This window comes from Myotis brandtii, unplaced genomic scaffold (assembly GCF_000412655.1).
Source record: "Myotis brandtii unplaced genomic scaffold, ASM41265v1 scaffold115, whole genome shotgun sequence".
NCBI lineage: Eukaryota > Metazoa > Chordata > Mammalia > Chiroptera > Vespertilionidae > Myotis > Myotis brandtii.
The window spans coordinates 1442487-1469444 of NW_005353967.1; the positions used below are offsets into that span (position 1 = coordinate 1442487).

Here is a 26958-nt window from a genome sequence, read left to right on the forward strand (position 1 = left end):
TTCTCTCTCTTTCTCTCTCTCTCTCTCTCTCTCTCTCTCCCCTCAAAAAAAAATAATTTTTAAAAAAATATATTTACAAAGACAACAAAACCATCAAAATTCAAAAACCTCCTAATGCCTTTTCATATAGATCGTTTAAGAATAGTCCAATATAAAATTATGTCACTATGTAAGGTGACAAATGTTAACTAGACTCATTGTGATAATCATTTCACAATATATACAAATATTGAACCATTATATTGTATATCTGAAACTAATACAATGTTATATATTAACTAGAGGCCCGGTGCACAAAAATTTGTGCACTGGATTAAAATCGGCTGGTATAAATATAGATGTAACAAGACAATAAACATCAGATCCTGATCAGTTCCTAACCAGAACTCCGACCAGAACTTTGGCTGGAGATCCTGGCTAGAGGTCCTGGCTAGGCTGCTGATCAACTGAAGGCTGTCTCCGTGTCATTCCTTCTTCGCCGACTCCGTCCACACCTTTGGGGACCCCTGGACCTGCTGGGGTTGGACCCCAGCAGCGGGGAACATTGGCTTCCTCCGTCACTGAAGCAAGCAAGCCTCCTGGTCACTTCAAGCTGCCCAGCTGCCGGCCGCCATCTTGGTTGGCAGTTAATTTGCATATTGCCCTGATTAGCCAATGGGAAGGGTAGGCGGAGGTACGCTAATTACCATTTTTCTCTATTATTAGATAGGATTATACCTAATTTAAAAAAATAAAGAATGGTCCAATATTATACCCTTTTGTATACTATGGTCCATCCTGGAGGTAAACGTGGTATGTATTATCAAATGATTTTATTTTTACATTTACAATGTACTCATCTTCTCAAAGAAAATTGTCTAGGATAAAATATACTGTGGAATAAAAACAATAAAAAGACAATTTGTTTTAAATTAGCATCACTACTATGGAATCATGTCCACTTATAAAGAAAAAAAGAAAGGATAGAAAGAAACAAGGTTTGGCAAAGATGTGAATCTTTACTCTCCAGAGGAACAAAATTTCAAGTTTTAAGTAAACAATACTAAAATAACTTTTCAAACTGTATAATTTCTTGTAACCAAACCAGAAAGGTTAGAGAACATTCTATTTTGAGGTAGCTACACCATAGCTATAACTCAGTAAGTTCTATAACGACGTCTAGGCTGGATGAAGTATACTGCTGCACTCTCCCTGAGCCGCCAGCAAATTCACTCCATGACAATTCCCAAGACTGCCAGCTCTGAGACAAAGCTTTAGACTCATAGATACAGAACTTCCATTTGAACCGCTTACTAACAGAGCAGCCTTAATACCTGTATAAAAACATCATAGATCTGTATGTCAGGCAAAGCCCCTTAAAGAAGACATATTCCTGGTATTGAAAAGCAGAAAACTGCAGGAAATTAATTCAGATTCCAGATGTCCTAAACCAGTTCTATTTCTTTTTCTATTGCTCAGAGACTAAACAGCAAGTTCTTCTTAAAACTTTCCAACTTTCCTTTGAAGGACACCCACCCCCAAATAGCTCTGACACGTTACTCCACAGTTAATCCTTCTTTTTCAATCTTTCACACTCTCAAAATGTTATTCTGACACGTTTACTTACACCATTTAATGGGAAACAAACCTGTGACTCATTAGCACAGATGTCACACTCCCACCTGACACAGACTGCCATAGACTTCCTGCAGCTCAGGCAGAGGGAGGACACAAAGTAAATGTTACTTAGAAGTCAGGAGAAAGGAAATTTATTTTGATTTTTAGAAGAATGAAGGGAAGACAGGGAAAGTGGGGGTGCAGGGACAGGGAAAGCCAGCCAATGAGCACATACTTACATTAGTTAGAGGGGCGTGTGCAAACATAGAAAATCCTTCAAAGATATACTCATGGTCATCATATTCTATAACAGTGGGCCTGTCAGTCTGAAAGCAAAGAGAAACACATGCTTGAATTAAATAACAGCATGATTTGCATGTACAGATATTCATCAGGACACAAAGCAATCACCAGGAAAAATATCAGGACAACACAAACTTTCTTAATGTTTGTCCAAACACTAGGGAGACAGAAACACACGCTTGAATTAAATAACAGCATGATTTGCATGTGCAGATATTCATCAGGACACAAGCAAACACCAGGAAAAATATCAGGACTCCACAAACTTTCTTAATGTTTGTCCAAACACTAGGGAGAACTTAAAAGTTTAATTTTAGGAGAAATTGTCTGGCTTGGTGGAATTCTCTGGCTTCAGTAATATTTATATACTGAGACAATCAAGACATTTTGTTACAGATGCCAGAAATGGGGGGAAAGGCTATCTGACTTCATTTTCTAGGAACTTGCTTTATTTAACCCACAATACTACCAGTCCTGTTCTTATTGATCTATATTTCTGAACTAACAGAAGTCCTAACAAGAATAAGATAATAACGCAGCTGACTCAAAGCTCGAAGTGAAAAAAAGACTCAGCATCATGATGGTCAAGAGTAGACTAACCACCTGGAAGGCTCTGAAAGGGCCAGGTGCCAGATCTCAGCCCTCACAGTTCCATTCCCAGGCCTTCCTAGGAGAAGCAACCCACCAAATGTGCAACAAATCAATTCCTGCATGATGCCCAAGATCTTAATTACTGAAAACTGAATCTGTAATTAAAACATACAAATGTTGCTCTATGCATGAGACTCTTCCTTATGCCATTCTTATAACCCACCATTTTTAATCCTAAATGCTAAATATGGAATTATCAAGACTAATAACCTAAAAGATATGTTTTTTACATAGGCACTGAACATTTCATACACACACACAAACACACACACACACACATCACACACAAAGAACTTGACAGGGAGAGAACTAAAGAATATCCAAACGTACGTTATTTGTTTTGTCAATATTACTGTTACTTTCTATTTGAATGATTCAACAAAGTTGGTCTAAATTAAATATAATGAAAAGAACTTCTAATGAAATAATCATGGTACAACCCTCTGGAAAACAGTTTGGTAGTTCTTCAAATATTAAATATAGAGTTACCAAACAATCCAGCACCCCAGTCCTGGGTTTATGCCCAAGACAAATGAAAACATACATCCACACAAAAACTTGTCCACAAACATTCACAGAAGCATTTTTCATAATAGCCAAAAAGTAGAGACCACCCAAATGTTCATCAACTGATGAATGGATAAATAAAATACAGTATATCCATAGAATGGAATATTATTTGGTCATAAGAAGGAATGAAGTTGCATGTTACAACATGGGTGAATCTTGAAAACCCTATGCTAAGTGAAATCAGAAGCCAAAAAGATGATATATTGTATGGCCCCATTCATATTAAATATCTAGAATACGCAAATAATAGAAAGCATCTTATTGGTTGCTGATGGCTGGGGGTGGGAAAGAATTGACTGCTGCTGAGTACAGGGTTTCTTTTGGAAATGATAAAAATGTTCTAAAATTAGACTGTGATGATGGTTTCACAACTCAGTGAAAAGATGAAATATAAAATATACACTTTAAATGGGTACATTTTAAAGTATATGAATTATAGCTCAATAAAGTTAAAATATATAATTATTAATATCTAACTTTGAAATTGAAATCTCTTGATGATACAAGTAACCAGAACTAATAAAATTTTATACTACGAAAGGCAGTATAACATAGTGGAATAGCATACAGCCATACACAATGGTGTCAGACTGCATAGGTTCAAATCTGCACTCTGCCACTTCCTACCTGAATACTAGTAATCTTGAGCAAGCTACTTAACCTCATCTGTAAAATATGTTCTACTGCTCCACCTATAAAATGGAGATAACAGTGTCTGCTTCATCAGTTTGTTGTGAGAGATAAGTTAATACATGTCAAATACTCAGAATGGTGCCCAATACCATAGTCAACAAGTATTAAGTATTATTATTACTGAAATACTGGTAGATACAATAGATGTTCTTATTTGGGTCACTAGATAACATATAATCTATTTGCTGATTTTTAAGAGATGTGAAATTGTTCTATGCATTCTTCCAACTCCACAGTGCCACAATTTTTTGACTATTATGTGGTACCAACAATATAAATGAAAAAAGGTACCAAAAATAATCTGGTAAAAAAGTAAAAATAAATGTCATTATGATAAAAGGCCAATTTTATCAACATAAAAATAGGATATTTTTTAAAAAAGAACATTTAAGAAATGAATCAATATTTAGTCTATTCACATTTTAACCTAGTTACACACATTCAACCTATTTACATTTTAAAATAAATGAAATCTGATTTTGTAAGGAACTTACTAAGAAGTTTGTAGGAGGGGAGACTGTAATTCGATAGTGGAAAAGTCTGCCAGCATTGTTGGTCATAGGACGACAGGGCTTGATGGCCTGAGGGAAAGAACATAAGTGATATTGAAAGTAAATAAGCAAAGTATTTTTACTTAAGTTAGACTGTATTTTCTAGCTGCATGTCTAACTAAAGAGGTTCTATCACCGGGTAGCAAGAAAGAACAGTATTCACTCTACCATTAATTAGACGAATAAAAAAGGGCTAGCTGGTCCCCAGTATTCAATTCATTTCTTCATGTGCAATAGGACAGTTTGCGACAACATAAAGATCTTTATAGATCTAAATTTATATATTTTTATTTTTTTTGGTAAAATAACACAATAATTGAACTTTGGCTAAACTCCCAATAAACTGAAAAAATAGGGGCAGGAAAAATCACCTCCGGGGGATTAGCAGTAGGTTTTAATGGGGGTGGGGGAGATAGGGAAAAGATTAAACATGCTGGTGAAAACAGAAGGGACCAGAAATGAAGAAGCGTGAGAGGTGGTGGGACAGGATATCTTGGAGCTTAAGTCAGGAAAAGGAAAACTGACAGCGAGCAAAAGAAGCATCAGTGGACTGAACTGTGGGTGTGCTGTGACGGACACAGAGATGCGTGCCCCAGACCATGCACGGAAGGACCGCTGCCCACTGTGGAGAGAAATATGAAGGCCCAGCCAGCGAAGCCCAAGTCAATGGACAATACTCATTCCTCGGCTGATGGGGCTTTGTTGGGGCTGACTCATAGTTTGATTAATCCCTCTGTCCAATCCTGCTTATACCTTCTTCCTTTCAAAGAAACATCATGCGCCCCAAACTCCATCTTAGCATCTGCTTCTGGAAAATCCAGTGTGGGACAGTTGGTACCAAGAGTGACTCAAAAAAGCAGGAGAGATAAGATGGGGTTTGGGAGAGAAATCACTTACCCTGCAACTGGCAATAAAGACCCCATCATGGGGGTAGGTGGAGCACACAGCCCCTGGCACCGGATGGCACACCTACTGAAACTTTCAAAGACGATGAAATGGGAGGCTGTACCAATGGAAGCAGGTGTTTAAGACTATGAGAGAATAGTAGCTCTAAGGACAATGGATAGATGGCTACTCTACCATACTCCTCAAACTTTAGTTAAATCACCTGAAGGGCTTGCTAAATCTCAGACTGCTTGCTCCCCATCTCCAGAGTTTGACTCAGAAGCTGAAGCAGCTGAGAACCTACATTTCTAACAAGTTCCCAGGTATATGAATTAATCTACAGCAGGGATGGGAACCTATTTTCTGTCAAGGACCATTTAGATACTTATAACATCATTCTCGGGCCATACAAGATTATCAACTTAAACATTAGCCTGCTATACTTGGTCAAACATTTCATTAACTCACCCCTAATGCCTTGGCAGGGCCAGACCAAATGATTTCATAGGCATCATAAGATCCACAGGCTGGACGTCCCCCACCCCTGCTCTATAGAAGTGAACAGCAGAGGAGAAAGGAAACTGAAAGCCAGATGGGAAAACTAGAGGGCGTGCTGGGACACACAAAGAAGCTCTCACCTGCAGTGAGAGGTCAGAGCAAATCAGGACCAAGCCCAGGGCTTATCAAAGTCAGAGTGGGTGGACCTAAAAGACAATTAACACCCAACCAAGATAGGTCTGCTATGCCAAAGTCAGGGACCTGAAAACATCCCCACCCCAGTACCGAATCAGTCTCCCCTCCTGGCTGACAGACCTATAATTAGGGTCATTTCCGCGGCAGAGCCCAGCTGGGGAGGTGCTGGGAGGAGTTTATGCCCAGAGGGCCTGTAAGCACTAGCCAGCGTGTGTCAGCAGGAGTCTGCACAGGACCGGAGGCTGAGAGTGCCTGACCAAAAGGGCCAGAACACACACTGGTTAAGGAAGACTTTACTGACTTGGGAGCATTCAGGATTCCAGGATGCCAGGAGATGCTGGCAACCCCTTTCTAGGGTGTCTCCTAAAAGCATGAAAAAGTGATGGCCCACACAGAGTAAAGTCAAAATACCAAAACTGTCATGATGGACAGAGGAGGAAGAAATCCAAAGATTCAAAGAAGTGGGCACATTGGAATGGACATAATACCTATGACTGAAAAAATATACCAGATAATCAAATTCTATGGGAAGTACAGAGGACAGGACAGCTACCAGGATCAAAAGGAATGTGCTGGTTCAGGGGTGGCCTTCTGTCATTCAGACAGTCATTCAGTGTCTGAGAGTGTCTGGGCCTTCTCCAGGGCTGACTAGAGAGGCTGTCACAGAGCACAGCTTGCTGACAGCAACCATATGAAAGGACTCTGAAACAAGGGAGGCCAGACAGACGACGGGGCTGTTACAAGCTAGGTCACACAATTATCATTAGGACCAGCAAGATCGAAGGGGCAGCCCAGGGAATCTGACACACAGTCATGCAAGAGTCAACAGAACATGGTGTCCTTGGGCACAAAATAGATGGGTAGCTGACAAGAATACCAACTTAGTTTGTACCAACAGAAGAAATCAAGAGTGATAACCAAGTGGCTAAAGGGAGGTTGCTCCAATAAGTCATGTTCCCTTGCCCAGTTCCAGACCTGATCAAGTTTTTGAACTGATATCCATTGACTAAAGACGTGGCCAGTTACCAGGAAGCCTTGCAACACCATTACAAACAAAAATGTTCATGACAACACTGTCCTTCCCCAAAGAACCTATGGCCATTTACCCAAGTAACAGTAGACTAGGGAAAGAGGAAATCCTGACAGTTCAGATGCTGACACAGCATCTGAATCAACACTAATTCTCAGACACTGAATGACTGTCCTCATTCCCCCGTAGAGTGGGGGACATGAGGCCAAGGTAGCAAACAAAATCTTCATCGAGGTCCGGCTTACAATAGGTCCACTCTGTTTACAAATCCACCCAGTGGTCATTGCCCTGGTCCCCAAATGTATCTGGAATTGATGAAACTGCCTAAAAGTATTCAACTTAATCAGTCAAGCATATTTGGAGTGTCCCTGATGGACCAGGGCTGGGGCACAGAGCTAGAACAGTCCATGTGCTACTCAGTGTAGTGGGAACACAGGTGAACAAATACAACAGCATTCCCACGTCCCCCAAGGAAAGCGGACATGTACCTTATACACTTTAGAGAGATCGTTTCTCCAGGGTACTTCAGAGTCAATTGTGATAAGAACATAGAAAAAATATTACACCAGGTACAGTTTTAAAAGAATAAAAACCAGCTCAAAGACACTTGACCTATTTGATGGCTTCCTTGATGATATTCCCCACTCCAAATCCAAACCCAAGTACTTTTCTTCTCCAATTATCAGTACCGGAGACTATTGGGGAATACGAAAAGACTTTTCAATGGTCTTGTTTCATTTACAGGGGAAAGAATAGCAACGGCACTGTCTACTGCTGGCTTCTCGGTGCATACAAATGTAACAACCCACAGCCGTTACCTCTTCTCCGGGATAGATGCTGTGTCTAATTCCTGTGCGTCTGGCTTTTGCGCTGCATTTGCAGAGTGGACCATCATTCATCTGTCAGAGACAGAAAGGAATTAGTTTTATTGGGGGCAAGTCCCCACCATGCAAGCTGATGTTCCATGGAATTATGTGGGTTTTAACATCAGGAGTCCTGAAGCTCTGAAGAGGCTGTCACAGTTAGAAAATTACACGGATGATCCAAAACCAATAAAGCTGCACACTGTCCACACTGTCTGGTAAAAGGAAACTGTAAGGCAACGCTTGATCCCCCAGTGATTTGTGCAGCCAAGCAGAAAATATCAGTGTCTGCGCACTGCTCGTCCCCATCTTCTCCAACCACTTTTTAGTATGTCCCTTCTATTTCTTATTTCAGGAAAAATGGCTCTTCACAAAAGAAAAGCATATTTTATATACTTTGAAGCACATAAAATGCTTTGAAGGTAACCAGATTAAATGTTTTCAAAAGAGAAACATAAAGGTATCTGAAGCATAGAGAAGAAAATGCCTGCTAGAACCAGGAAAACGTTCAGCACTAAGCAGGTGAGCCGATGTCTGGTTTTTCACCTGAATTCATTTCACTGCCCTGGACTCTACCCACAGGATTCAATAAGGGAATAATGCCTGAGTGACTCTTGGGTGGAAAGATGACTGCTAAGCACTGGGGAGGGGAGAGTGATAAATAGCTCAGGGTCCATGTACTCAAGGAATATTTATTCTAGGTAAGAAATAGCATACATATAATATGCTTAGTAATTTTAAAGAAAATGGAAAAATTGTCAGTGCAGATGAAGACACCACTGGCTTCAAAGAGACGAACTATCTGAACAGCTGAACAGGACAGGAAAAGCAGATGGTTATGCTACTTGAGGCACCAGCATGAGGAACAAAGCGAAGGAAGAAACCCAAGGTGATGCTCCCAGGACATGACAGCCACCTCGATGGAGTGGGTCATTTATGTGAGCAAGAAGACCAAACAAGCAGAACTGAGGTTCAAATCTTAAAGGGTCTTAAGAGTCATCTCATGACTTTATTCAACATAAATGGCAACACGGAATCAAAAGGAGACCGGAGCATCAGTTTGAAGAATAAGGAAGCTGAATTCCATTTCTTACTCTCTTTGTATTAATAAATACACACACACACACACATATATATAACACATTATAACATATATATTTACACAAACACATACACATATTTCTTTAAAGTTCTAGGGATTTGTGACTCATTGTGTCCAATGACAATATCTCAATACAACTTTGAAAAAAAATATTAAAGTGAAAAACTATAACTTTCTTTACCTTTTTGGGAAATCTAAAGCTCCAGGTGGTACATCAGAGAAATAACATTGTTACCTTAAAAAAGATCGGGTGATTATCCCAAGTAACAGCTGGCAAACAGAGATGTGATGGGGAGCCCTCAAGAGTCACAGCACACGCCCAGTGATGGTCACAACTCATGAGGGAAAATGTGGAAGATCACCTCGTGCTCACTGATTTTCAAGGGAGCAGACAGACACCCCACATTCCTGCCTCTACCAGGGGCTGGGCCCTGACACAGATCAGCCCTTTTAAGGCTCGGCTGTACCGAGGACACAACACCAGATCTAGTGAACAGAATGGTGAGGCTGCAGAGGGTGCTCTGATGGACTAAGAACCCTCAGAAACCAAGGGGCAGGCTCTGCACAGGAGAATAGGCCATTAAAAAAACACACACGCACACTGGGGGGCAGAGGAGTGACTACTGATGGACATAGGATTTCTTCCAGGGGAGATGAAAATGCTCTAAAATTGGATTGTGATGATGGCTGTACAGTCCTGTGAATATCCTAAAAAACATTGAATTGTGCACTTTGTGTGTAATCTATACGGTATGTGAATTAAAACTCATTGAAGCTATTTAAGAGATCATATGCATGATTAATATATCAAAGTAAGTTTCAAAATGCGTTGACAACTGCAAACACTTCTGCTCAATTCCAAGAGAGCAAAAGGGACCACAAAGTGCATTTCTGTCGGGCATTCTAACTATATGAATTCTATTGAGAAAGACAGTTTAGTTAGCCATCCTCTAATAAGAGCCAAAAGAACATTCAATATAGAATGGTATGAATTTATTTCAATTGTAAATTATCTTTTTATAGGTATGTGTTTTATTACGCTTAATAACTTTATATGCGTTAGATGCTATTTTTCTTGCGTTGTATATTTGTAAAATACCAATCTCTTATAAAGATACTATTTTGTATTATGTAGTACTTCGTAAGAAAACCCTAAGTAGAAATAAAAATATGTCCAGCGATGACATCATTAGCTCAAACATACTTAACAAGGAAGGGAGCTTCCATGGAACTGTGACTATTACTAACTAAGAAATGTGAAGTTTTATAGGACTGAAGACATTGTTTATTATATTGCTGTAAGATGCCTTCCAGACGAACTACTTTTAAAAAGACCTGCAAGTCCTCTCGCCCTCACTCTACCATTTGTCTCCTTCCGTTTACTGCAAGTTTAATGAGGCAGCGCCATTATCCAGTTCCCTAACCCAGGATTTACCAACGTCGTCAAAAATGATTCAAGGCACAGTTGCTCTGGTGCTTATGCTTTGGAGCCGCACTCTGAAGCTGGAGGAAATGAGCTCTGAAGAATGGCTCACAGTGCCCAGAGGAAAATTCAGTTTCGCTACCAGCCGACATGCATCTTCTGGACCTGGAGTCATAAATGTGACGTGTGGTTTGCACCCTTCCCAGCAAGAACATAAAACACATGCGCACCTGGCCTGGGTCATTGTACCAGAGTTCATCGTGAAGCCGGTCGGGATGGGCCTTTTTGCGTTTAATTTCTGCTATGACGTCAAAAACTTCAGAGTCGGAGCTGCTAGAACAGGTGCTGTCCTCATCAGACTCACATTCGGATTCACTGGAACTTTCTAACAGAGGTGAGGGGCAAACACGGAGAGAGGCTGAAGAAATTCACAAGATGGTTACACTCGGAGACTTCCCAATGACCCAAACCTCTCAATGCAAGGACAGTTGTTTATCCTTTCAGCAAATATTTGAGTGCCAAGCACTCTGCTCAGCAATACCATGAAAAGTCATACAGCCCATAATGCTAAGTCACGATCTCGCTGGGAAAGCAAACAAAGATTTTTACAGAGAAAGGCTTGGTGCTGGAGAATATGCAAGCCACAGTAGCATGGGATTACATATTTTAAAAGATGCAGCAATTCAGACAAGAGCAAGTCCCTGATCTGGAAAGGTCACTGGCGGTTTTCTGGAACGGGTGCACACCACCCAGGCAGGGAGGTGGGGTGGGTGGCAGAGGAGGAGGCAGCAAGAGGAAAGGAACAGAGGGAACACTGCACGCAAAAGCATGGAGGCGAGAGCACGGGACACAGGCTGCAGCAAAGGCCCCGCAGAAACATCCTGGGGGTGAGGGTTGAAGGGTCATGACTGCCAGACTGATGGCTCTGAACGCCAGACGCGAGTTTAAATGTTTCTCTCAATAGTAGTAATAAAAGATTTTAGACTCTGAAAGTGACTGGATAAAAACAGACCCAGGATTATGCTAAGTGCGCCAGTCCAAAAAGACAAACACTGTGTGATTTTTCTTATAGGAGGTGCCCAGAGTAGTCAGATTCATAGAGAGAAAGTAGAATGGTCAGTGCCAGGGGCTGGTGGAGGGAGATGGGAGTTGCTGTTTAATGGGAACAGTTTCAGATTAGCAGGATAAAAGGAGTCTGGAGATATGTGAAATGTACTTAACACTACTGAACTGTAATTAAAAATGATTTTGTGCTATGTGTATTTTAGCACAATTAAAAAACAGATCTAGAATTTAGATTAATCCTACAAAAGATTAATGCACAGTAATAAAACCCAACCCCACCCAGGCAGTGTGGCTCAATAGTTGAGCATCAACCTATGAAGCACTAGGTCACCGTTAAGATTCCTAGTCAGGGCACATGCCCAGGTTGCAGGCTCGATCCCTGGTGGGGGGGCATGAAGGAGGCAGCTGGCCAATGATTCGCTCCCAACATTGATGTTTCTATGTCTCTCTCCCTCTCCCTTCCTCTCTCTGAAATCAATAAAAATATTTTTTAAAAACATAACCCAACCCCTACACAGTTGTATTTTCAAGTGTACACCATGAGACCGATGTCATCCCTTTTTTACAGATGACAAAAGGGAGGCAGAGAGAGTTAAGTCACTTGCTGAAGGTCGCATGTCAGATGGAGGAGAAGGGACTCGAATCCAGGCCAGCCGGGTCAGTGAGTGCTTTTACCCACCATAGACACTGCGTCTCAGCCTGGGAGACACAGTGAAGGTGGCACAGAGAGCCAGAGAACAAAGGAAAACGCATAAGGAATATCTCAGCTGAGCATGGCATTCTGTTAGGGGCCAAGGACACAAAGTGGCAAAAAGCATTTCTATCCTCAAAGATCTCAGCATCTACTTGGAACCTCAGACACTTGATAAAATAAACCACCATATGAGAAAGCTATGGAAAGTGTCTCTGCGAGTAGAGAGATGCCTTCCAACAGAGCTGGGCTACAGCTGCACTTGCTCATCAACTCAGGAACAGCTGACAGTGGGCAGGGCCCCGAGGGGAGGCCTGCCTGTCAGAGGCACCAGGAACTGAGAACAGGCCCCCGCGATTGGTGGGAGGCTAGACTATCTGGTCCCTCTGATTCTAATACTAGACAGTTCTACAAGGAACACAATTATTAGTGTGCCTTGCAAATGAGATCTCTTATGAATTCTGCTGCATGTGACTGGGAAAAACTAACTTCAAAAAGAAGAAAGTTCCATTGCTATGTATTTTGCTGACTATATTTAAGGAAAACAAAATGAGCCCTAGCTGGTTTGGCTCAGTGGATAGAGCATCGGCCTGCGGACTGAAGGGTGCCAGGTTTGATTCTGGTCAAGGGCACATGCCCGGGTTGCGGTCCTCAATCCCCAGTGGGGGGCATGCAGGAGGCAGCAGATCAATGATTCTCTCTCATCACTGATGTTTCTATTTCTCTCTCCCTCTCTCTCCTCTCTGAAATCAATAAAAATATATTTTAAAAAATAAAAATAAAAATAAATAAATAAAATAAAATGAGAGGGAGGAATTTAATCTAGGATGCCCAAGGACACATCCCAAAGGTCCCAGATGAAGCAGTAATAAAAGCACAGGGTCTGGTCTGGTAGCTGCTGACTCACCTAAATCTTCATCCAGCTTTGTCTTGGGAGGCTCCCACGGGGGCCTAGCGGCTTTGGCCTTTTCTTGCCGGTTCCCCAGCTCTTCCTCAAATTTGTCATATAAGTCGCGGAGCCTACTTGTTCCAACTACAGTAGAATCCCCCTTTGAAAAATAAAGGATCAGTTTTAGAATCTATGTTTTAAAAAATCAGTATTAGAATCTATATTAAAAAAATAGTCTTTCCAAAGAAATTTAAGACCTCACAAATAATCAAAGATTTGTAACAGCAACCTGCCATTTTCAACCCTCAATTTAACAAATAGGTAAAAACACCCAATGCTGAGAATTGTGAATCAAACACACATCCATGCTGTCACATGAGGGGGCACTCTGCCAACATTCACAAACATGAGGACTGTTTGTCTTTGCCTTTTTGAAATGACAAAGAAAATCATGACCCCCTGATTTCATAATACCTGAAAGTCTGTCTTCCACATTAATCCGATGATCAAAGAGAAATATCCTATATATCCCACACATACACCCATATACACGGAGACACACACACACACACACACACACTCACTCTCCACAAACCACAAACACAGGGTTCTGTACTACAATCCTAGAGGAAGTTTTCCACTTTTCCCTACTCTCTTCCCAGCCTGAAAATCTTCTTAAAGGTCCATACTGTTTGACATAATTTTCAAAATGTAAGAACCAGACCTTTCAGACGTAAAAAGAAAATTAAAACAAATCCTACAATCTGCAGTATACCCAAAAGGGGGTAATTGCTTTTCCTCAGTCCCACCTCATTACTGACACTGGTGATGCTGAGACCACACTGACATTCTCAATACCTCACTGCACCAGATGACAAGATGCAAAGGCAAATGCTGGGCTCCTGGTCCATCAGCCGTCGTTCTATGCTGGAGTTTTAACACACCCATAAAAAATGTAAGAAAAAATAAAAGTTCTGCCTGTTTAAACTCTCTGAACCTCAGTGCCTACAACTTTGATGTTTTCTTTTAAGAATAACCCCTATGGCAGCCACTATCCCCTTCTTCCTTGCTAATAAAACCATGATTTCCTTCAGATTTGGGGCAGAGACCTCCTCATCTCAGGGTAGGTGGGCTGAGCCACAATACCCCCATCCCCAAAGATGTCCCCGTTTTAATCCCCGGAAACTGAATATGTTACCTTACATGGCAGAAAGGAGTTTGCAGGTGTGAAAAGGTAACAGATGAGATGGGCAATTTCTAAAGACAGCTTTGGTTAACACAACTGGGGAGGGGTTCTACTGGCATCTAGTGCGGAGCCCAAAGATGCTGCTCAACATCCCACAATGCAGAGGGCAGGCCCCACCAAAAAGAACTATCCAGCACAAAATGCCCATAGTGCCGGGGTTTAGATGCCGGTCTGTAGCTTCTCTGCTGCCTCAGACCTACCACCTGATCCATGGGGTCACTGGAGTAGTAGTTTTCCGAGTGGGTACACCGAATCCACACAGGCTTAAGGAGCTCCTCCTCCTCCTCCTCGTTCTTGTCGGGCGGCGCCTCCTCCAGCTCCTTTTCCTTGATGGAGGTATAATTCTTTTCTTTGCCAGAGCTCTGGCTGTCACTCCATCTGTCTTTTTCTTCCTCCCAACGAGCTCTCTTCTTCTCCCTACTGGGGGAGCGACTTCAAAAGGGGGTGAAGGAGGCCAATTATTAAAAAGGTTCTTCTGCTGTAAAACTATCCTACTTCACTTTGTTCACTTTTCACATAAAATAAAAATGCCATGCCAAACCACCACATTTACTTTTTGTTAAACCAGCGAACCCCAAACACCAGTCTGGTGGCATCAGAATCACCTGAAGTGACTTGTTTAAAAATACAAATCCCCAGGCCCTACCCCAGATCTACTTACTGATTCACAGTCTCCGGGGGTGGGGCCCAAGAATCTGTATTTTTAATAATCTCCCCAGGTAATTCTGGTGTGCATCCAGCAGGTTCAGGAACAACTGGCAAACCGTAACTCCTAGAAGAGAAAGATACTTGGGGAATATCTGGAAATGTCTACATACAGGCAGTTCCATATGAGAACGCTAGTTCTGAGTCCTCCACATCCTGCTCTGCTGAGGGAAAAAAGGTTTCGCAAAACATGGTCTGAACTTGGAATAACTTTAGCCTGAGGACCATAATCTAAAAGTGAACCAGTTACATCATCCCTAACCGTCTCTCCGGAATCCCACACGTGGGTATTACTACTTCATGAATCGCCACTTTCTCTAATTCTGATCCCCACAAATACTAATATTAACTCAGTTGAAAGGATAAAAACAACTCTATCTCCTTGAATTTCTGGGGTTTAAATTTTGCAAAGACCCAACTTACGGATGTGCCTGAAGGGAGAACCTACAGGATAGATTTTAATTTAAGCCCCAGAAATTTAGGTGGGACCTGTTCTGTGAGCGTGATGCTGGCAGCCTCTGCAGCTCCACTAACAAAGTCACTATTACCCAAGAATGTGTACATCTGGATCAAAGCCACTAATGAACTCTTCCATCAACCCTACCACTAACTTCTAATTTTATGACAGGGAAAGTGTGAGCATGTAGGTGTGTATTCATCGGGGGAAGAGGTGGGTGATTAGAAAGAAAATATATACTGAACTTACTAATATAACTTCTAAATATTATAATGCACATCATTTGTTACCAGAAGAAAAAAGTAACTGCAAAGGAAAATGTATATTTGTTCACTGTAAGAAAAAAATTAAGCATTAACAAAATTAAAATCACCCATACTACCACACAGAGATAACCACCATATTTCACTATTGTGTTAAAATGTATAGATATAAGAATATATATAAATATACACAAGCTTCAACCAAAAAAGACCTCTATATATAGCAGCGGTCACCAACTTTTCAGACTTCACCGACCACCAGTGGTCCGCGGACCACCGGTGGGCGACCGCTACTCTATAGCCTGTCCTTCTTACTCATTGGTAAATCAAAGCCTTTCTATTTCAATACATCTACATCTGAACCACTTAATAAATGCATATTATTATTTCATATGCATATACCATAATTTAACAAATCTGAGTACAATCATTTAGGTTGTCACCATTTTTTTGCCATTGTAAACAATGCTACCATGAACACACTTGTGTTCTCTGCACACTTACACTTGTGTTCTCTGCACACTTGTCAGATTGCTTCACACTAAGAGTGTGTGTGCACTTTTCTCAAGGCTTCTCTACAGGTAGATAGTACCAGGTTAGACCACCATCAACACCGTATTGAGTTCCCATTTCCACACACCCTGTCAACATGATTGTTTTTAATCTTGCCACTCTGATGAAAAAAGTATCTCATTAAACCTAACTTGCTAATTTTTATCACTACTAAAATTACACATTATTTGTTCACTTCTTTCATGAACCTCCCAGTCATATGCTTTGACAATATTTTTAAAATTAGGATTGTAGTCCTTTTATTTATTGACTTTTTTATTAAGATTATCACCATTCTTGTGTCTTATGTATTGTAACCTTTCTCAGTTTTTTGTTTTCCTTTTACATTCCAACTGCCTATTGCTACCTATAACTTTCATTTGGCCAAATCTAGAGACTTTTAAACTTATGCTTCTTCCTTAGTGTTATGCTTACAATCCTTTCCCATCTCAAGGTTAAGTAAATATTTTATATTTTCTTCAGTTACTTATAACACTTAATTTTTTAACTTCATCCTTTTATGATATATGGCATAAATTTCAGTTTTTCCCTCCAAATGGCTTGCCAATTGTCCCATCAGTTTTTCCTCTGATTTGAAAAAACAATTTTATGATAGATGTAAATGTTTATATATACTTAACTGTTGCTCAGTATTAGTTTCATTGATCTATTTACATCCACATCAAATTGTTTTAACGCTTATGTGTTTATAGGACATTTAATACTACTAAAGCTACATTCTCATTTTTTTCCTTATTCTCATTTCTATTCCAAATAATCTATAATAATAAAAGCATAATATGCTAATTTGACCAGACGTCCTTCCAGACGAAGTAGGGGCTGCGAGGGAAGCCCGGGTCCCGGGTGCCAGAGGGAAGCCGGTGCCGTCAGCCAGGGGAAAGGAAGGCCTACTCTTGCACGAATTTTGTGCATTGGACCTCTAGTGACTCATAAAGTTCTAAAGCCCATACTTCAACTGGTTACATTAAAATTATAGATTTTGAAGAAAACTGGTATTCTTCCACCTCCGCTATGGAAATATGGCATATCCTCCACTCTTTTATATTACCTCTTTGTCATCAGCTACTTATGTTTCCTTCCCATTGTTCTATATATTTTTTAAAGTTTTATTAAGATATTGAATTTTAATTAGTATAAGTTTCTATAGTGAATCTACATTTTTTTCATTACTTTCTAAGTAGGTTTTCCTGGTTTATGTAGGAAGGCTATTAATTTCAGTATTTTTTTTTATAAATAACTGTCAACTTCAGTGGGTTAATCCTCATTGTTTCTTCACTGATCCACTTGAATTTTCCTGATACACCAATAGCTAATAATGGCAACGTAACTCCCGGTCGTGTGGTTCTGTTTGTTTTAGGTGCTTCCTGTGAGCCTGACACTCTGCTAAGCACTTTCCTGACACTCACATTTAATCCTTACAAGAAAGCTATGAGGCAGATATGCACATCCCTCCAGAGGAAACAGAATTAGGAATTATGTCACTTGTCCATTATCACAAAGCTAGTAAGTAGTAAATGCTAATATGGTTGCTTGGCACAGACATTTTGACATGTATTAAAAATCATGCCGAATGTTTACTATGATCAGGAAACACAGGCAAAAGGCAGCCTCATCCCCTCCCCTTTAGGCAGGTATACTGGATGATGGATAGTCAGGGTTGACTACTATAAACATCAATTAGGACTCGTTTTTCTTTTCTTTTTTAATAGGACATCTTTTTCAGGTGTCTCAGGCATTCCAAATTTCAAAATTCAAATTTGAAATTGTTTCTTAACAATATATTATATTATAAACTATGATAACTTTTCCTCCTTTACAGTATTTACATCTCTAGTTTTTTTCTCACCTACTGCATTGGTGAGAACTCAAAGAATCCATGTCTGTTGTCTCCACAAGTTTCTGGGCACTGGAGAAGAAACCACTAGACTGAAGAGATTTCCATACTCGACACTAAAAATCATCAACCTCAAATGGGTCCCCAATGGTTTCCACCAACACAATATCTTGGCTTTTTTCTACCTTTATCTCCTCCCTCATCTGCTCCGCAGGTCCTTTCTCACCAAACAAACTCTTCCTGGTTAATCTCATGTAATCCATGGCAAGTAGTTTTTCCAACTGGGATCTCTTTTCTGAATTTTACACCTATATATCCAATTTACTACCACACAATTCCATTTGGTTGTCTCACAAATTCTCAACTACATATACCCAGGACTGAACTCATCCTCTTGCCTTTCTTAGTATTCCCCACCCTCAATGGGGAACATCAGATCTCACTGAGTCTTCTTCCCCCAGGATCAGTTACCAAGTCCTACTGACTCTATCTCAAAAATACCTCTACCGCTCCCCATTACTACTGTCATTGCCCAGGTCTAGGCACAATTATTTCTTTCTGAATTACTACAAACACCTTCTAAAGTCATTCATTCCAGGCTTGACCTTCAGAGAGCATTTCCCGACACTGTGACCTTCACACATGCTCTTTTCTCTTCCCCCTTTCATAGTACATCCCTACGCATACTTTAGGTATCAGTAAAATGTCCATCTCTCTATGACTACCCTAGACTGAGTTTTTCACCACTGCATTCCCAGAGCAACATGTACTTGATCTATAAAAATCACTTCTCACAGCACTTAACCTTCTGATTCCTGTAAAGTGGGATCTGTTAACAACTATATCACCTGCACCAGTACAATACCTGGGAGACACAGTAATGTAAGTATTTCATTGGCTTGTGGATTAAGTTATACAATGTTAGGCAACAGCGATAGGCAATGGAGCCCTGCCTTTTTTCTAACTTGTATGGGAAAGCCTGTAAGGTTTCAATAAGCCTGTAAGGTTATTTTGAGATGGTGACGACAATGTTCATCATGAAATAACGTCCTCTATCATATTAAAGAAGTCTGCTTATATTCCTAGTTTACTGAAGTTTATACTCATAATCGATGCTCATTTTATTTGAAATATCTAATAGGCAGGTACTGAAAAAAATCTATTGATTAGGACACAAAAATTTAGTTACAGATTTCCTAATACTAACCCATCTATCCATGCAATCTCAGAATACATTCTCAGTTATTTTAACACACTACTGGAAACAACTTGCTCATCTACTACTCAGATTTTCATGTCCATATTCATAGGCGAGACTGTGTTTTAGTTTTCTTTTCATTGGTTAGGTTTTGCCATCTGGGTTTTCCTGATATCACAGCCTGAACTGAGCTTTCTTTCCATCTTCTTCGGAGTTCTAGAACAGTTTAAAACTTGTTAGTAGGTGGTACAAATTCCATTCTTTCAATGTTTTTCATAGTTATTGGTCTATTAAAATTTTCTGCTTCTTGTGTGAAGTTTGTAATTTTTGTTTTCATAGAAATCAACCCATCACATCCATGTTTCTAAAGTTTTTAAATAAAGCTTCTAACTTATGTCAATGTGTTGTAAATTTTAAATCTCCTTTATTCCTATCATGATATATTCTCTCTTACCTAATGCAATGTGTGTATTTCTTTTCTTGATTTGCCACTTTTTAAATTGTATGACCTTTCAAAGTCTTGCATCTGTTTACAAATAGTTATAGTGCTACAGTTCTGTTTTCTATTTCATTAATCTCTTTTATCTTTAAACTAGAGGCCCGGTGCATGAATTCGTGCACAGGTGGGGTCCAGCCGCCCCACCCCTGGTCGGGGTGGGGAGGGTTAATAGGGGGCAGGGCCAATGGGGGCAGGGCAGGCTTGGGGGAGGGGCCGCGGGCGGGGCCCAGATCAGGCTGGTTGGCTGCCACAGTGCGCATCATAGCCACCGGTCATTCTGGTTGTTCTGGTCGTTCCGCTGTTCTGGTCTCCGGGCTTTTATATATATATATAGATCCTTTTTTCTACTTTTCTTGTACTCTACCAATTTCTAGAGCCAAATGATCAGGAAATAATTATATAAATACACAGTTACCATTTATTTGGCATTAATTTTGGGCCCAGTTCTAGTGTTTACATGTATTATCTCAAAGACCTCCACCACTCAAGGCATTTATAAGTATCCTTACTTCAGATAGATACTGAAGCTTAAAAAGATAAATCAATTCAATAACATAGTTGGGAGAAGTAATAATTGACCCCAAATCTGTCAGACCCCAATGTTATTCTTAATTACCATTATATATGACCATGCATTTTACTTCTCTGTATAGAATTAATTACATTCTGCAAGTTTTAGTTTATAACATCTCAATCCCATTTTTCTAAATAAAGTGTGACTGGAGTTTTGCTTTTTTCTGTAACAAGTAAATTTAAAAACATAATTATGAATTTCCAAGGTGTAGTTTTTTTAAAAAAACTTTGCATTATTAATGCATAGTTTTATAGCAATTGACGTCAGAAAAAGTGGCCCATATAATTTCTAATTTATCAAGATTACCCTTGTGCATAATCAATACATCTTGAAAGTAAAGTTTTTAAGTCAGTGGCTGCTTTAGCTTTCCACAGGGCATTCTGGAAGACTCTTGGGCTATTTTGGAGACGTGGCTGATACCTTGCATAAGCACAAAATCTGAATTCACGGAGATACTCCTATGACTTCTTTCAGCGTGAACTCCTTGCTTACCTTCCAGGTCTCTTATACTCTTTTTTGTAGGACCTTTCCAGAGATGGTGATCTTCGGCTGTCCCGGTGCCTGGGTCTCTCCCGTTCCCGCTCTCTTAAAGGAATTAATACACAGAGCTGTTTTCAACAGAAAGACTAAAAAACACCACCTCTTTTCACTGAATTCATCTTCTAAATCAATGGCCCTTACCTAAGAATTTTTCAGGCATTATTCTCTACGGGCATTTTTATTCATCCTTCATTTATTAGAGAACAAAGGAGCTGTTCACTTTACAGAAGTTAACTGACTTGGACATTTTTTGCTGTTTTCTTTACAGAAAGAAGTCAACCCTGACGCAAAGCAAGAAAGGGAATTTCATCATAATCTTCTCTAGCCATCATAATCTTCAACCAGCCAATTCTTAGTTATGTAACCTATAGGGAAAACTTAAAAGAATTCTACTCCCTATTGATTTCTAGGAAACTCTCAATTTCAGCCATCAAGTAAATGTAAATCAAAGCTTTGGTAGTAAGCATTAGAACTCGGTTCTATGATGAAAGAGTTCTGAACCCTTACAGGTTATCAGCCTGAGTTGTAGTTGTAGCAATCAGTAATGCCATGAGTCTGTACATCACTGTACCTTTAAATGCAATTTTCATCAGCAAAAAACTCTCAATGGAGACCCTGAGTTTACTATAAAAATAGGAAGGATTTTAAAACCTTCCAATGTAAAACTAGACAAATTTAATAATAATAATAACTTCTGAGTCTATTTAATAAGTACAATGATCTGGAACAAAAATCGGAACTCTAGTGTGTTTGAATCAGAACTAAATCTAAGGAAACTAACCACCTGATCTCAGAATAATAATTTAAAAAATGCCATGTTAGCCTGAATACAGCAAATGACTATAAAAATGTCTGAACTCAAAAATATCCCCCAATAGCCAATAGAAGTGTAAATACTTTGAAACTGAGACTCATAAAACTGATAAAGATCGGTCACTACTTAGATATAAAAAACTAAAATTGTGTTTTTACTTAAAGATCACCCCCTCGTTGCCCGGCCAGCGTGGCTTAGTGATTGAGTGTTGACCTATGAACCAGGAGATCACTGTTCAATTCCCAATCAGGGCACATGCCCAAGTTGCGGGCTTGATGCCCAAGTTGTGGGCTTGATCCTTTGTGTGAGACGTGCAGGAGGCAGCCGATCAATGATTCTCTCTCATCACTAATGTTTCTCTCTCTCTCTCTCTCTCTCTCTCTCTCTCTCTCTCCCCCTCTCTGAAATGAATAAAAATATTTTTTAAATCACCCCCTCCACAAGGAAGCCTCCTTTGAATAATGTACTTTGACATATATAGAAGACTCAGGTATACACCAGCTATCCAAAATAAAGTAGCCAGAGCTTGGGAATCTACATACTTTATCAGATACCCTTCTAAAGTCCAGTTTATTTTTAGGCAATTAATCCAACATGTAAGCAGTACCACATGACAAAGATATAATCTGTAGTGGTATGGCTGCTAAAAAGAATAATTTAAATTACCTATATTTCCAAATAAAAACTCTATTTAGAAGATATCCCTAATTTTTTTTTCTTTGGTTTTTTAACATCTAGGCAACAGAATTTTGCACTCAAGAACAGCACTGCTGATGACTGCTACCTGTGTGGGTATAAACTGAAAAGACCGATTTGGATATAAATCACCTTAGAAAACACAATATGATGAACACCTTTAAAGCAAGAAAAACAATGTTAAGGTTACTGTTCTCAAGACTCGTCCTTGTTTGCGAGCACTAAGGTATCCCTTAGGTGCAGAACACTAGCTCTCCGCCGGCGGCACACAACAGGCCAGCTATGGGGTTACTGTGCTGTAGCACCACTCACGATGGGAAGCCACGCACCGTCCTCACCATGCTGCACCCAGCAAGGTCAGTGCGCCATGTCAGCAGCTGTTTCTCTTCCCATTCCCCAGAGCCACCCTGACCTTTCCTAACAAGTACATATATTCACTTCCTCACAAACTTTCTCTAGCAATAGTTTGCCTAAAACGACCTTGTAATTACTGTTCAACCACATTTCGGAGGAGAAAAAGAAGGAAAGTGGAACTTGAAAAGGGACAGATTCACTTACCCCAAGAAGTAAGGGGAGAAGTGGTCAGAGGACAGGCTATAGAATTTGCATAGACTGAGCACAATCTAATGCATCAATGTGTGAAGCTTTGGTTTTCTCCAGTATACTTCCAGAAGTTACCCTGGGACTTCACGTGCCCCATGTGTCTTTCACAGAAGCATCCCATATGAGACAGCGACTGATTCCCTGCCGAAGACTCCAAAGGGAGCTGGTTATAACGTGACTGTGACACTAAGGTGGCTCCAGGGCAAACATCTCAAGTACAACATCATATAAAACAACTTCAATACAAATAAAGCCATTTAGAAAGATGAGCTAACTGCCTAAATAGGTCCTTCATAGTAAAGGAGTTATGGTTTAGGGTAATGGAGGATAACAGTATGCTTTTGGCACTTCATTTCACTTATTGATAGACCCCTCAGTTTACAAGACATCTGAGTTTCTTCAAACACATGACTCCAATCTAAGCCTGGATGGAAAATTTTAGGATTTTACATCAGAGCCCTAAAAACTCAGATCTAACTTAAGTCCAAAACAGAAAAACAAATGCAACCTAGAATATTGAAGTTTGCAGGAAAATGCCTCCCCAGCGACAGGATTATTAACAATCACATTGAACTCTGAAGCAAACTCTTTCCAGTTTAGATAGATTTGTATCATAAAACTACTAGTGGCCTGGTGCACGAAATTTGTGCACGGGGGAGGGGGTGTTCCTCAGCCCGGCCTGCCCCTCTCCAATCTGGGACCCCTCGAAGGATGTCCGACTGCCGGTTTGCAGGGATCGGGCCTAAACTGGCAGTTGGACATCCCTCTCACAATCTGGGACTGCTGGCTCCTAACCACTCACCTGCCTGTCTGCCTGATTGCCCCTAACCACTCTGCCTGCAGGCCTGCTCGCCCCCAACTGCTCCCCCGTCAGCTTGATCACCCCCAAATGCCCTCCGTGCCAGTGTGCTTGCCCCCAACTGCCTCCCCTGCCAGCCTGCTCACCCCTAACTGCCCCCCTGCTGGCCTGCTCACTCCAAACTGCCCCCCCCACTGTCCTGATCACCTCCAACTGACCCCCACTGATGGCCTGCTTGCCCCAACTGGCCCCCCTGCTGGTCTGTTATGCCCAACGGCCCCGCCCCCCACCGGCCTGATCACCCACAACTGCCCTCTCCTCTTGGCCTCTAACTGCCTCTACCTCGGCCCCGCCACCATAGCTTTGTCCAGAAGAACATCTGGAAGGTTTCCTGGAAGGTCTCCCAGTCTGATTAGCATATTACCCTTTTATTAGTATAGGTAGAGGCCTGTTGCACAGGTGAGAGCTGGATGGTTTGCCGTGAAGGGTGTCCCAGATCAGGGTGGGGGTTCCCTTGGGGCATGGGGTGACCTAGGTGAGGGGCCTGTGGTGGTTTTCAGGCCAGCCACGCCCTGATGGGGTGAGGGTCCCTGCTGGGGGTGTGTGGCCAACCTGAGTGAGGAGCTGAGGGCTGTTTTCAAGCTGGCCACACCCCCTTCATGGTGGGGGTCCCCGCTGGGGTGCCTGGCCAGCTTGGGTGAGGGACTGATGCCTGTTTTCAGTCTGGCCAAGAAACTAGAAACACTAATTAGAAAGGATATATGCACCCCTATGTTCATAGCAGCACAATTTACAATAGCTAAGATTTGGAAACAGCCTAAGTGCCCATCAGCAGATGAGTGGATTAAAAAACTGTGGTACATCTACACACTGGAATACTACACTGCCGTAAAAAAAAAAAGAACTGTTATCATTCTCAACTGATGGACATTCTCAATGGATGGACATGGAGAGCATTATGCTACACAAAATAAGCCAGTCAAAGAAAGATAAATATCGCATGATCTCACTCATTTATGAAATATAATCAACAACATAAACTGATGAACAAAAATAGATCCAGAGACAGAGAAGCATCGAACAGACCATCAAACCTTGAAGGGAAGGCAAGGGAGAGAAGAGGGTGTAAGAGATCAACCAAAGAACTTGTATGCATGCATATAAGCATAACGAATGGACACAGACAGTAGAGGGGGTGAGGGCATGCACTGAGGGGTGGGAGTGGCCAGGGAGAGGTCAATGGCGGAAAAAGGAGACATATGCAATACTTTAAACAATAAAGAATTTTTTAAAAAAACTATAAAGTACACCATCCCAGGCCTCCTCTAACTAGTCCATCACAGAATAATTAAGAACAAAATTGACCAGAAATAGTAACTCACACTGAAAAGACTTAACAGACGACCGACTCTCAAATCCATCATCTCCACAGGAAACACATTCCCTTCACCCTCCCACTGGCATCAGGGAAAAGCAATAACACATCACCATTTACCGGCAAAATGTCCAATCAGAATCACACCGACAGCCATGAGAAAAATGTGGAAACCGAGAGGTGCACTAACGGCCCAGGAGCTGAGACCAGCTCCCTACAATCCCACACCGAGAAGTGAACTGGTGTGCTGAGCTCAAACGTGTGCAGCACAGAAGGTCCACAAGACAACCAAGGTAAACACGCCACAGGGGACAAAGGGAGAAGCACTGTTATCAGCTTGACAAGTGGAAAACCTCAAATCTTTATCGATATAAAGAGTTCACTGAAGGTACAAGTAAGCATTAATACAATCATTACCTGTCTGTTTTTATTTTTCCACCTAAACCAAGACTTCTCAGACTTTTGGGATAACAGACTCACACCACCTCTTGAGAATCTGGTGTAAGGTACTGATTTACTTACAGAAAAAAAAATACACATAAAATTCTGCATATAACTTCAGAGCATTTCTAGAACGCCATCTATGGATCCGTTTCAGTACACCTGCTGAAAACCTTATTCTCTTGTATATACAGGTATTTGGTCTTTTGAAAAAAGGAAATGTAACCTGGAATGGAACAGTATTTTTTAAATACAATTTTCTTCAGTATGAATTTGTTTTAGTGCAACAAAAGTGGGTTAAAGCTATTCTGAAAACTATAACTTTGATAATGGATAATATAAGCTCATTTTATAAAGAAACAGATCAAGAAGGCAGCAATGTACAATAAACTTCCATTTATCCTAAAAATCAGAAAGCAAGTTCTGCTCATTAACTAGTTTAATTCTTAATTGGTAATATAGGCAGATCATCAATTCCAAAAGAATGCAAGTACTGTAATCTGAGATGATGCTGTTGAACATAATTAAATATAATGCAAAAAATTTATGATTTTTCATTGGATCATCATTAAAATGTCAACTGTATTATGCAGAGTAATCAGCTTACATCCACTGAAAGGAATCTACATTAATAATTTTGGAATGCTTTTCAAAAGTGGCTTTTTCTGACATCAATTTCTTTACTTGTCAGTTGTTCCTTCCTCTTTAAAACAACCCAAAACAAGCTTTATTTCCTTTTATACATCAAAATGCACTGCAGGATCTTTTTGGTTTGGTTTGCCGATAAGCAGAAACGGCCTCTGTATGGGCCTCTTCAGTTCATTAAAAAACACGAGTTTTACCTGCTCCGCTCATAGCTCCGGTGGCGAGATGGCGTTCTCCCGCGGTCATAATCGGATCTGTAGCGACTGTCTGCTCTTCTCCTGTCGGGACTTCGGCCTCGCTCCCGCCGGTCCAGGGACCGATGCCTCTCCCCTCGCCCGTGACTGTGATCCCGGTGCCGGTGATCATCATAGTGCTTGAGCCTTTCCGGGGACCTCCTCTCACTGGGAGCCTTTGGGAGTGGGTATGGAGGGAGATGCCGAAAATGTGGGCTGCTGTTGTTATTAGCACTGGGTGGGAAAGAACTGGGGCTGTTCTGGAAGCTATTGAAGTTGGGAGGCGGGAAGTTGTGGTGCGAATACCCAGGAGGGTACTGATAATTGACCTGCTGGGGCATGACCGGAGGGGGTGGGGGATGGGGCATGGAAGGAGGGGGCATCATGTAGGGGAACGTGCCCTGCCCAGGAGGTGCTCCGGAGACTGGGGGGTTGTTAGGACAGGGCATCGGAGGCGG

The 26958-nt window shown here is 41.0% G+C and overlaps 1 protein-coding gene across 2 annotated transcripts in view; it reads right to left on the bottom strand.

The window, feature by feature from the left end:
- DROSHA (drosha, ribonuclease type III) overlaps positions 1–26952 on the bottom strand; it is a 111488-nt gene extending 84536 nt beyond the window's left edge. The window contains exons 1-9 of one of the 2 annotated variants that reach the window (XM_005858113.2): positions 26465–26952; positions 20847–20939; positions 14913–15023; positions 14452–14683; positions 13024–13165; positions 10591–10745; positions 7791–7871; positions 4308–4394; positions 1836–1922 (exon numbers count right to left, since the gene is read on the bottom strand). In XM_005858113.2, coding sequence (XP_005858175.2) covers positions 1836–1922; positions 4308–4394; positions 7791–7871; positions 10591–10745; positions 13024–13165; positions 14452–14683; positions 14913–15023; positions 20847–20939; positions 26465–26949 — 1473 coding nt within the window. In that variant the 5' untranslated portion in view covers positions 26950–26952. Of the gene's footprint in view, positions 1–1835; positions 1923–4307; positions 4395–7790; positions 7872–10590; positions 10779–13023; positions 13166–14451; positions 14684–14912; positions 15024–20846; positions 20940–26464 lie in introns of both variants that reach the window. The other variant, XM_014548481.1, reaches the window with a different exon arrangement.
- Between the last annotated feature and the right edge of the window lie 6 nt (positions 26953–26958).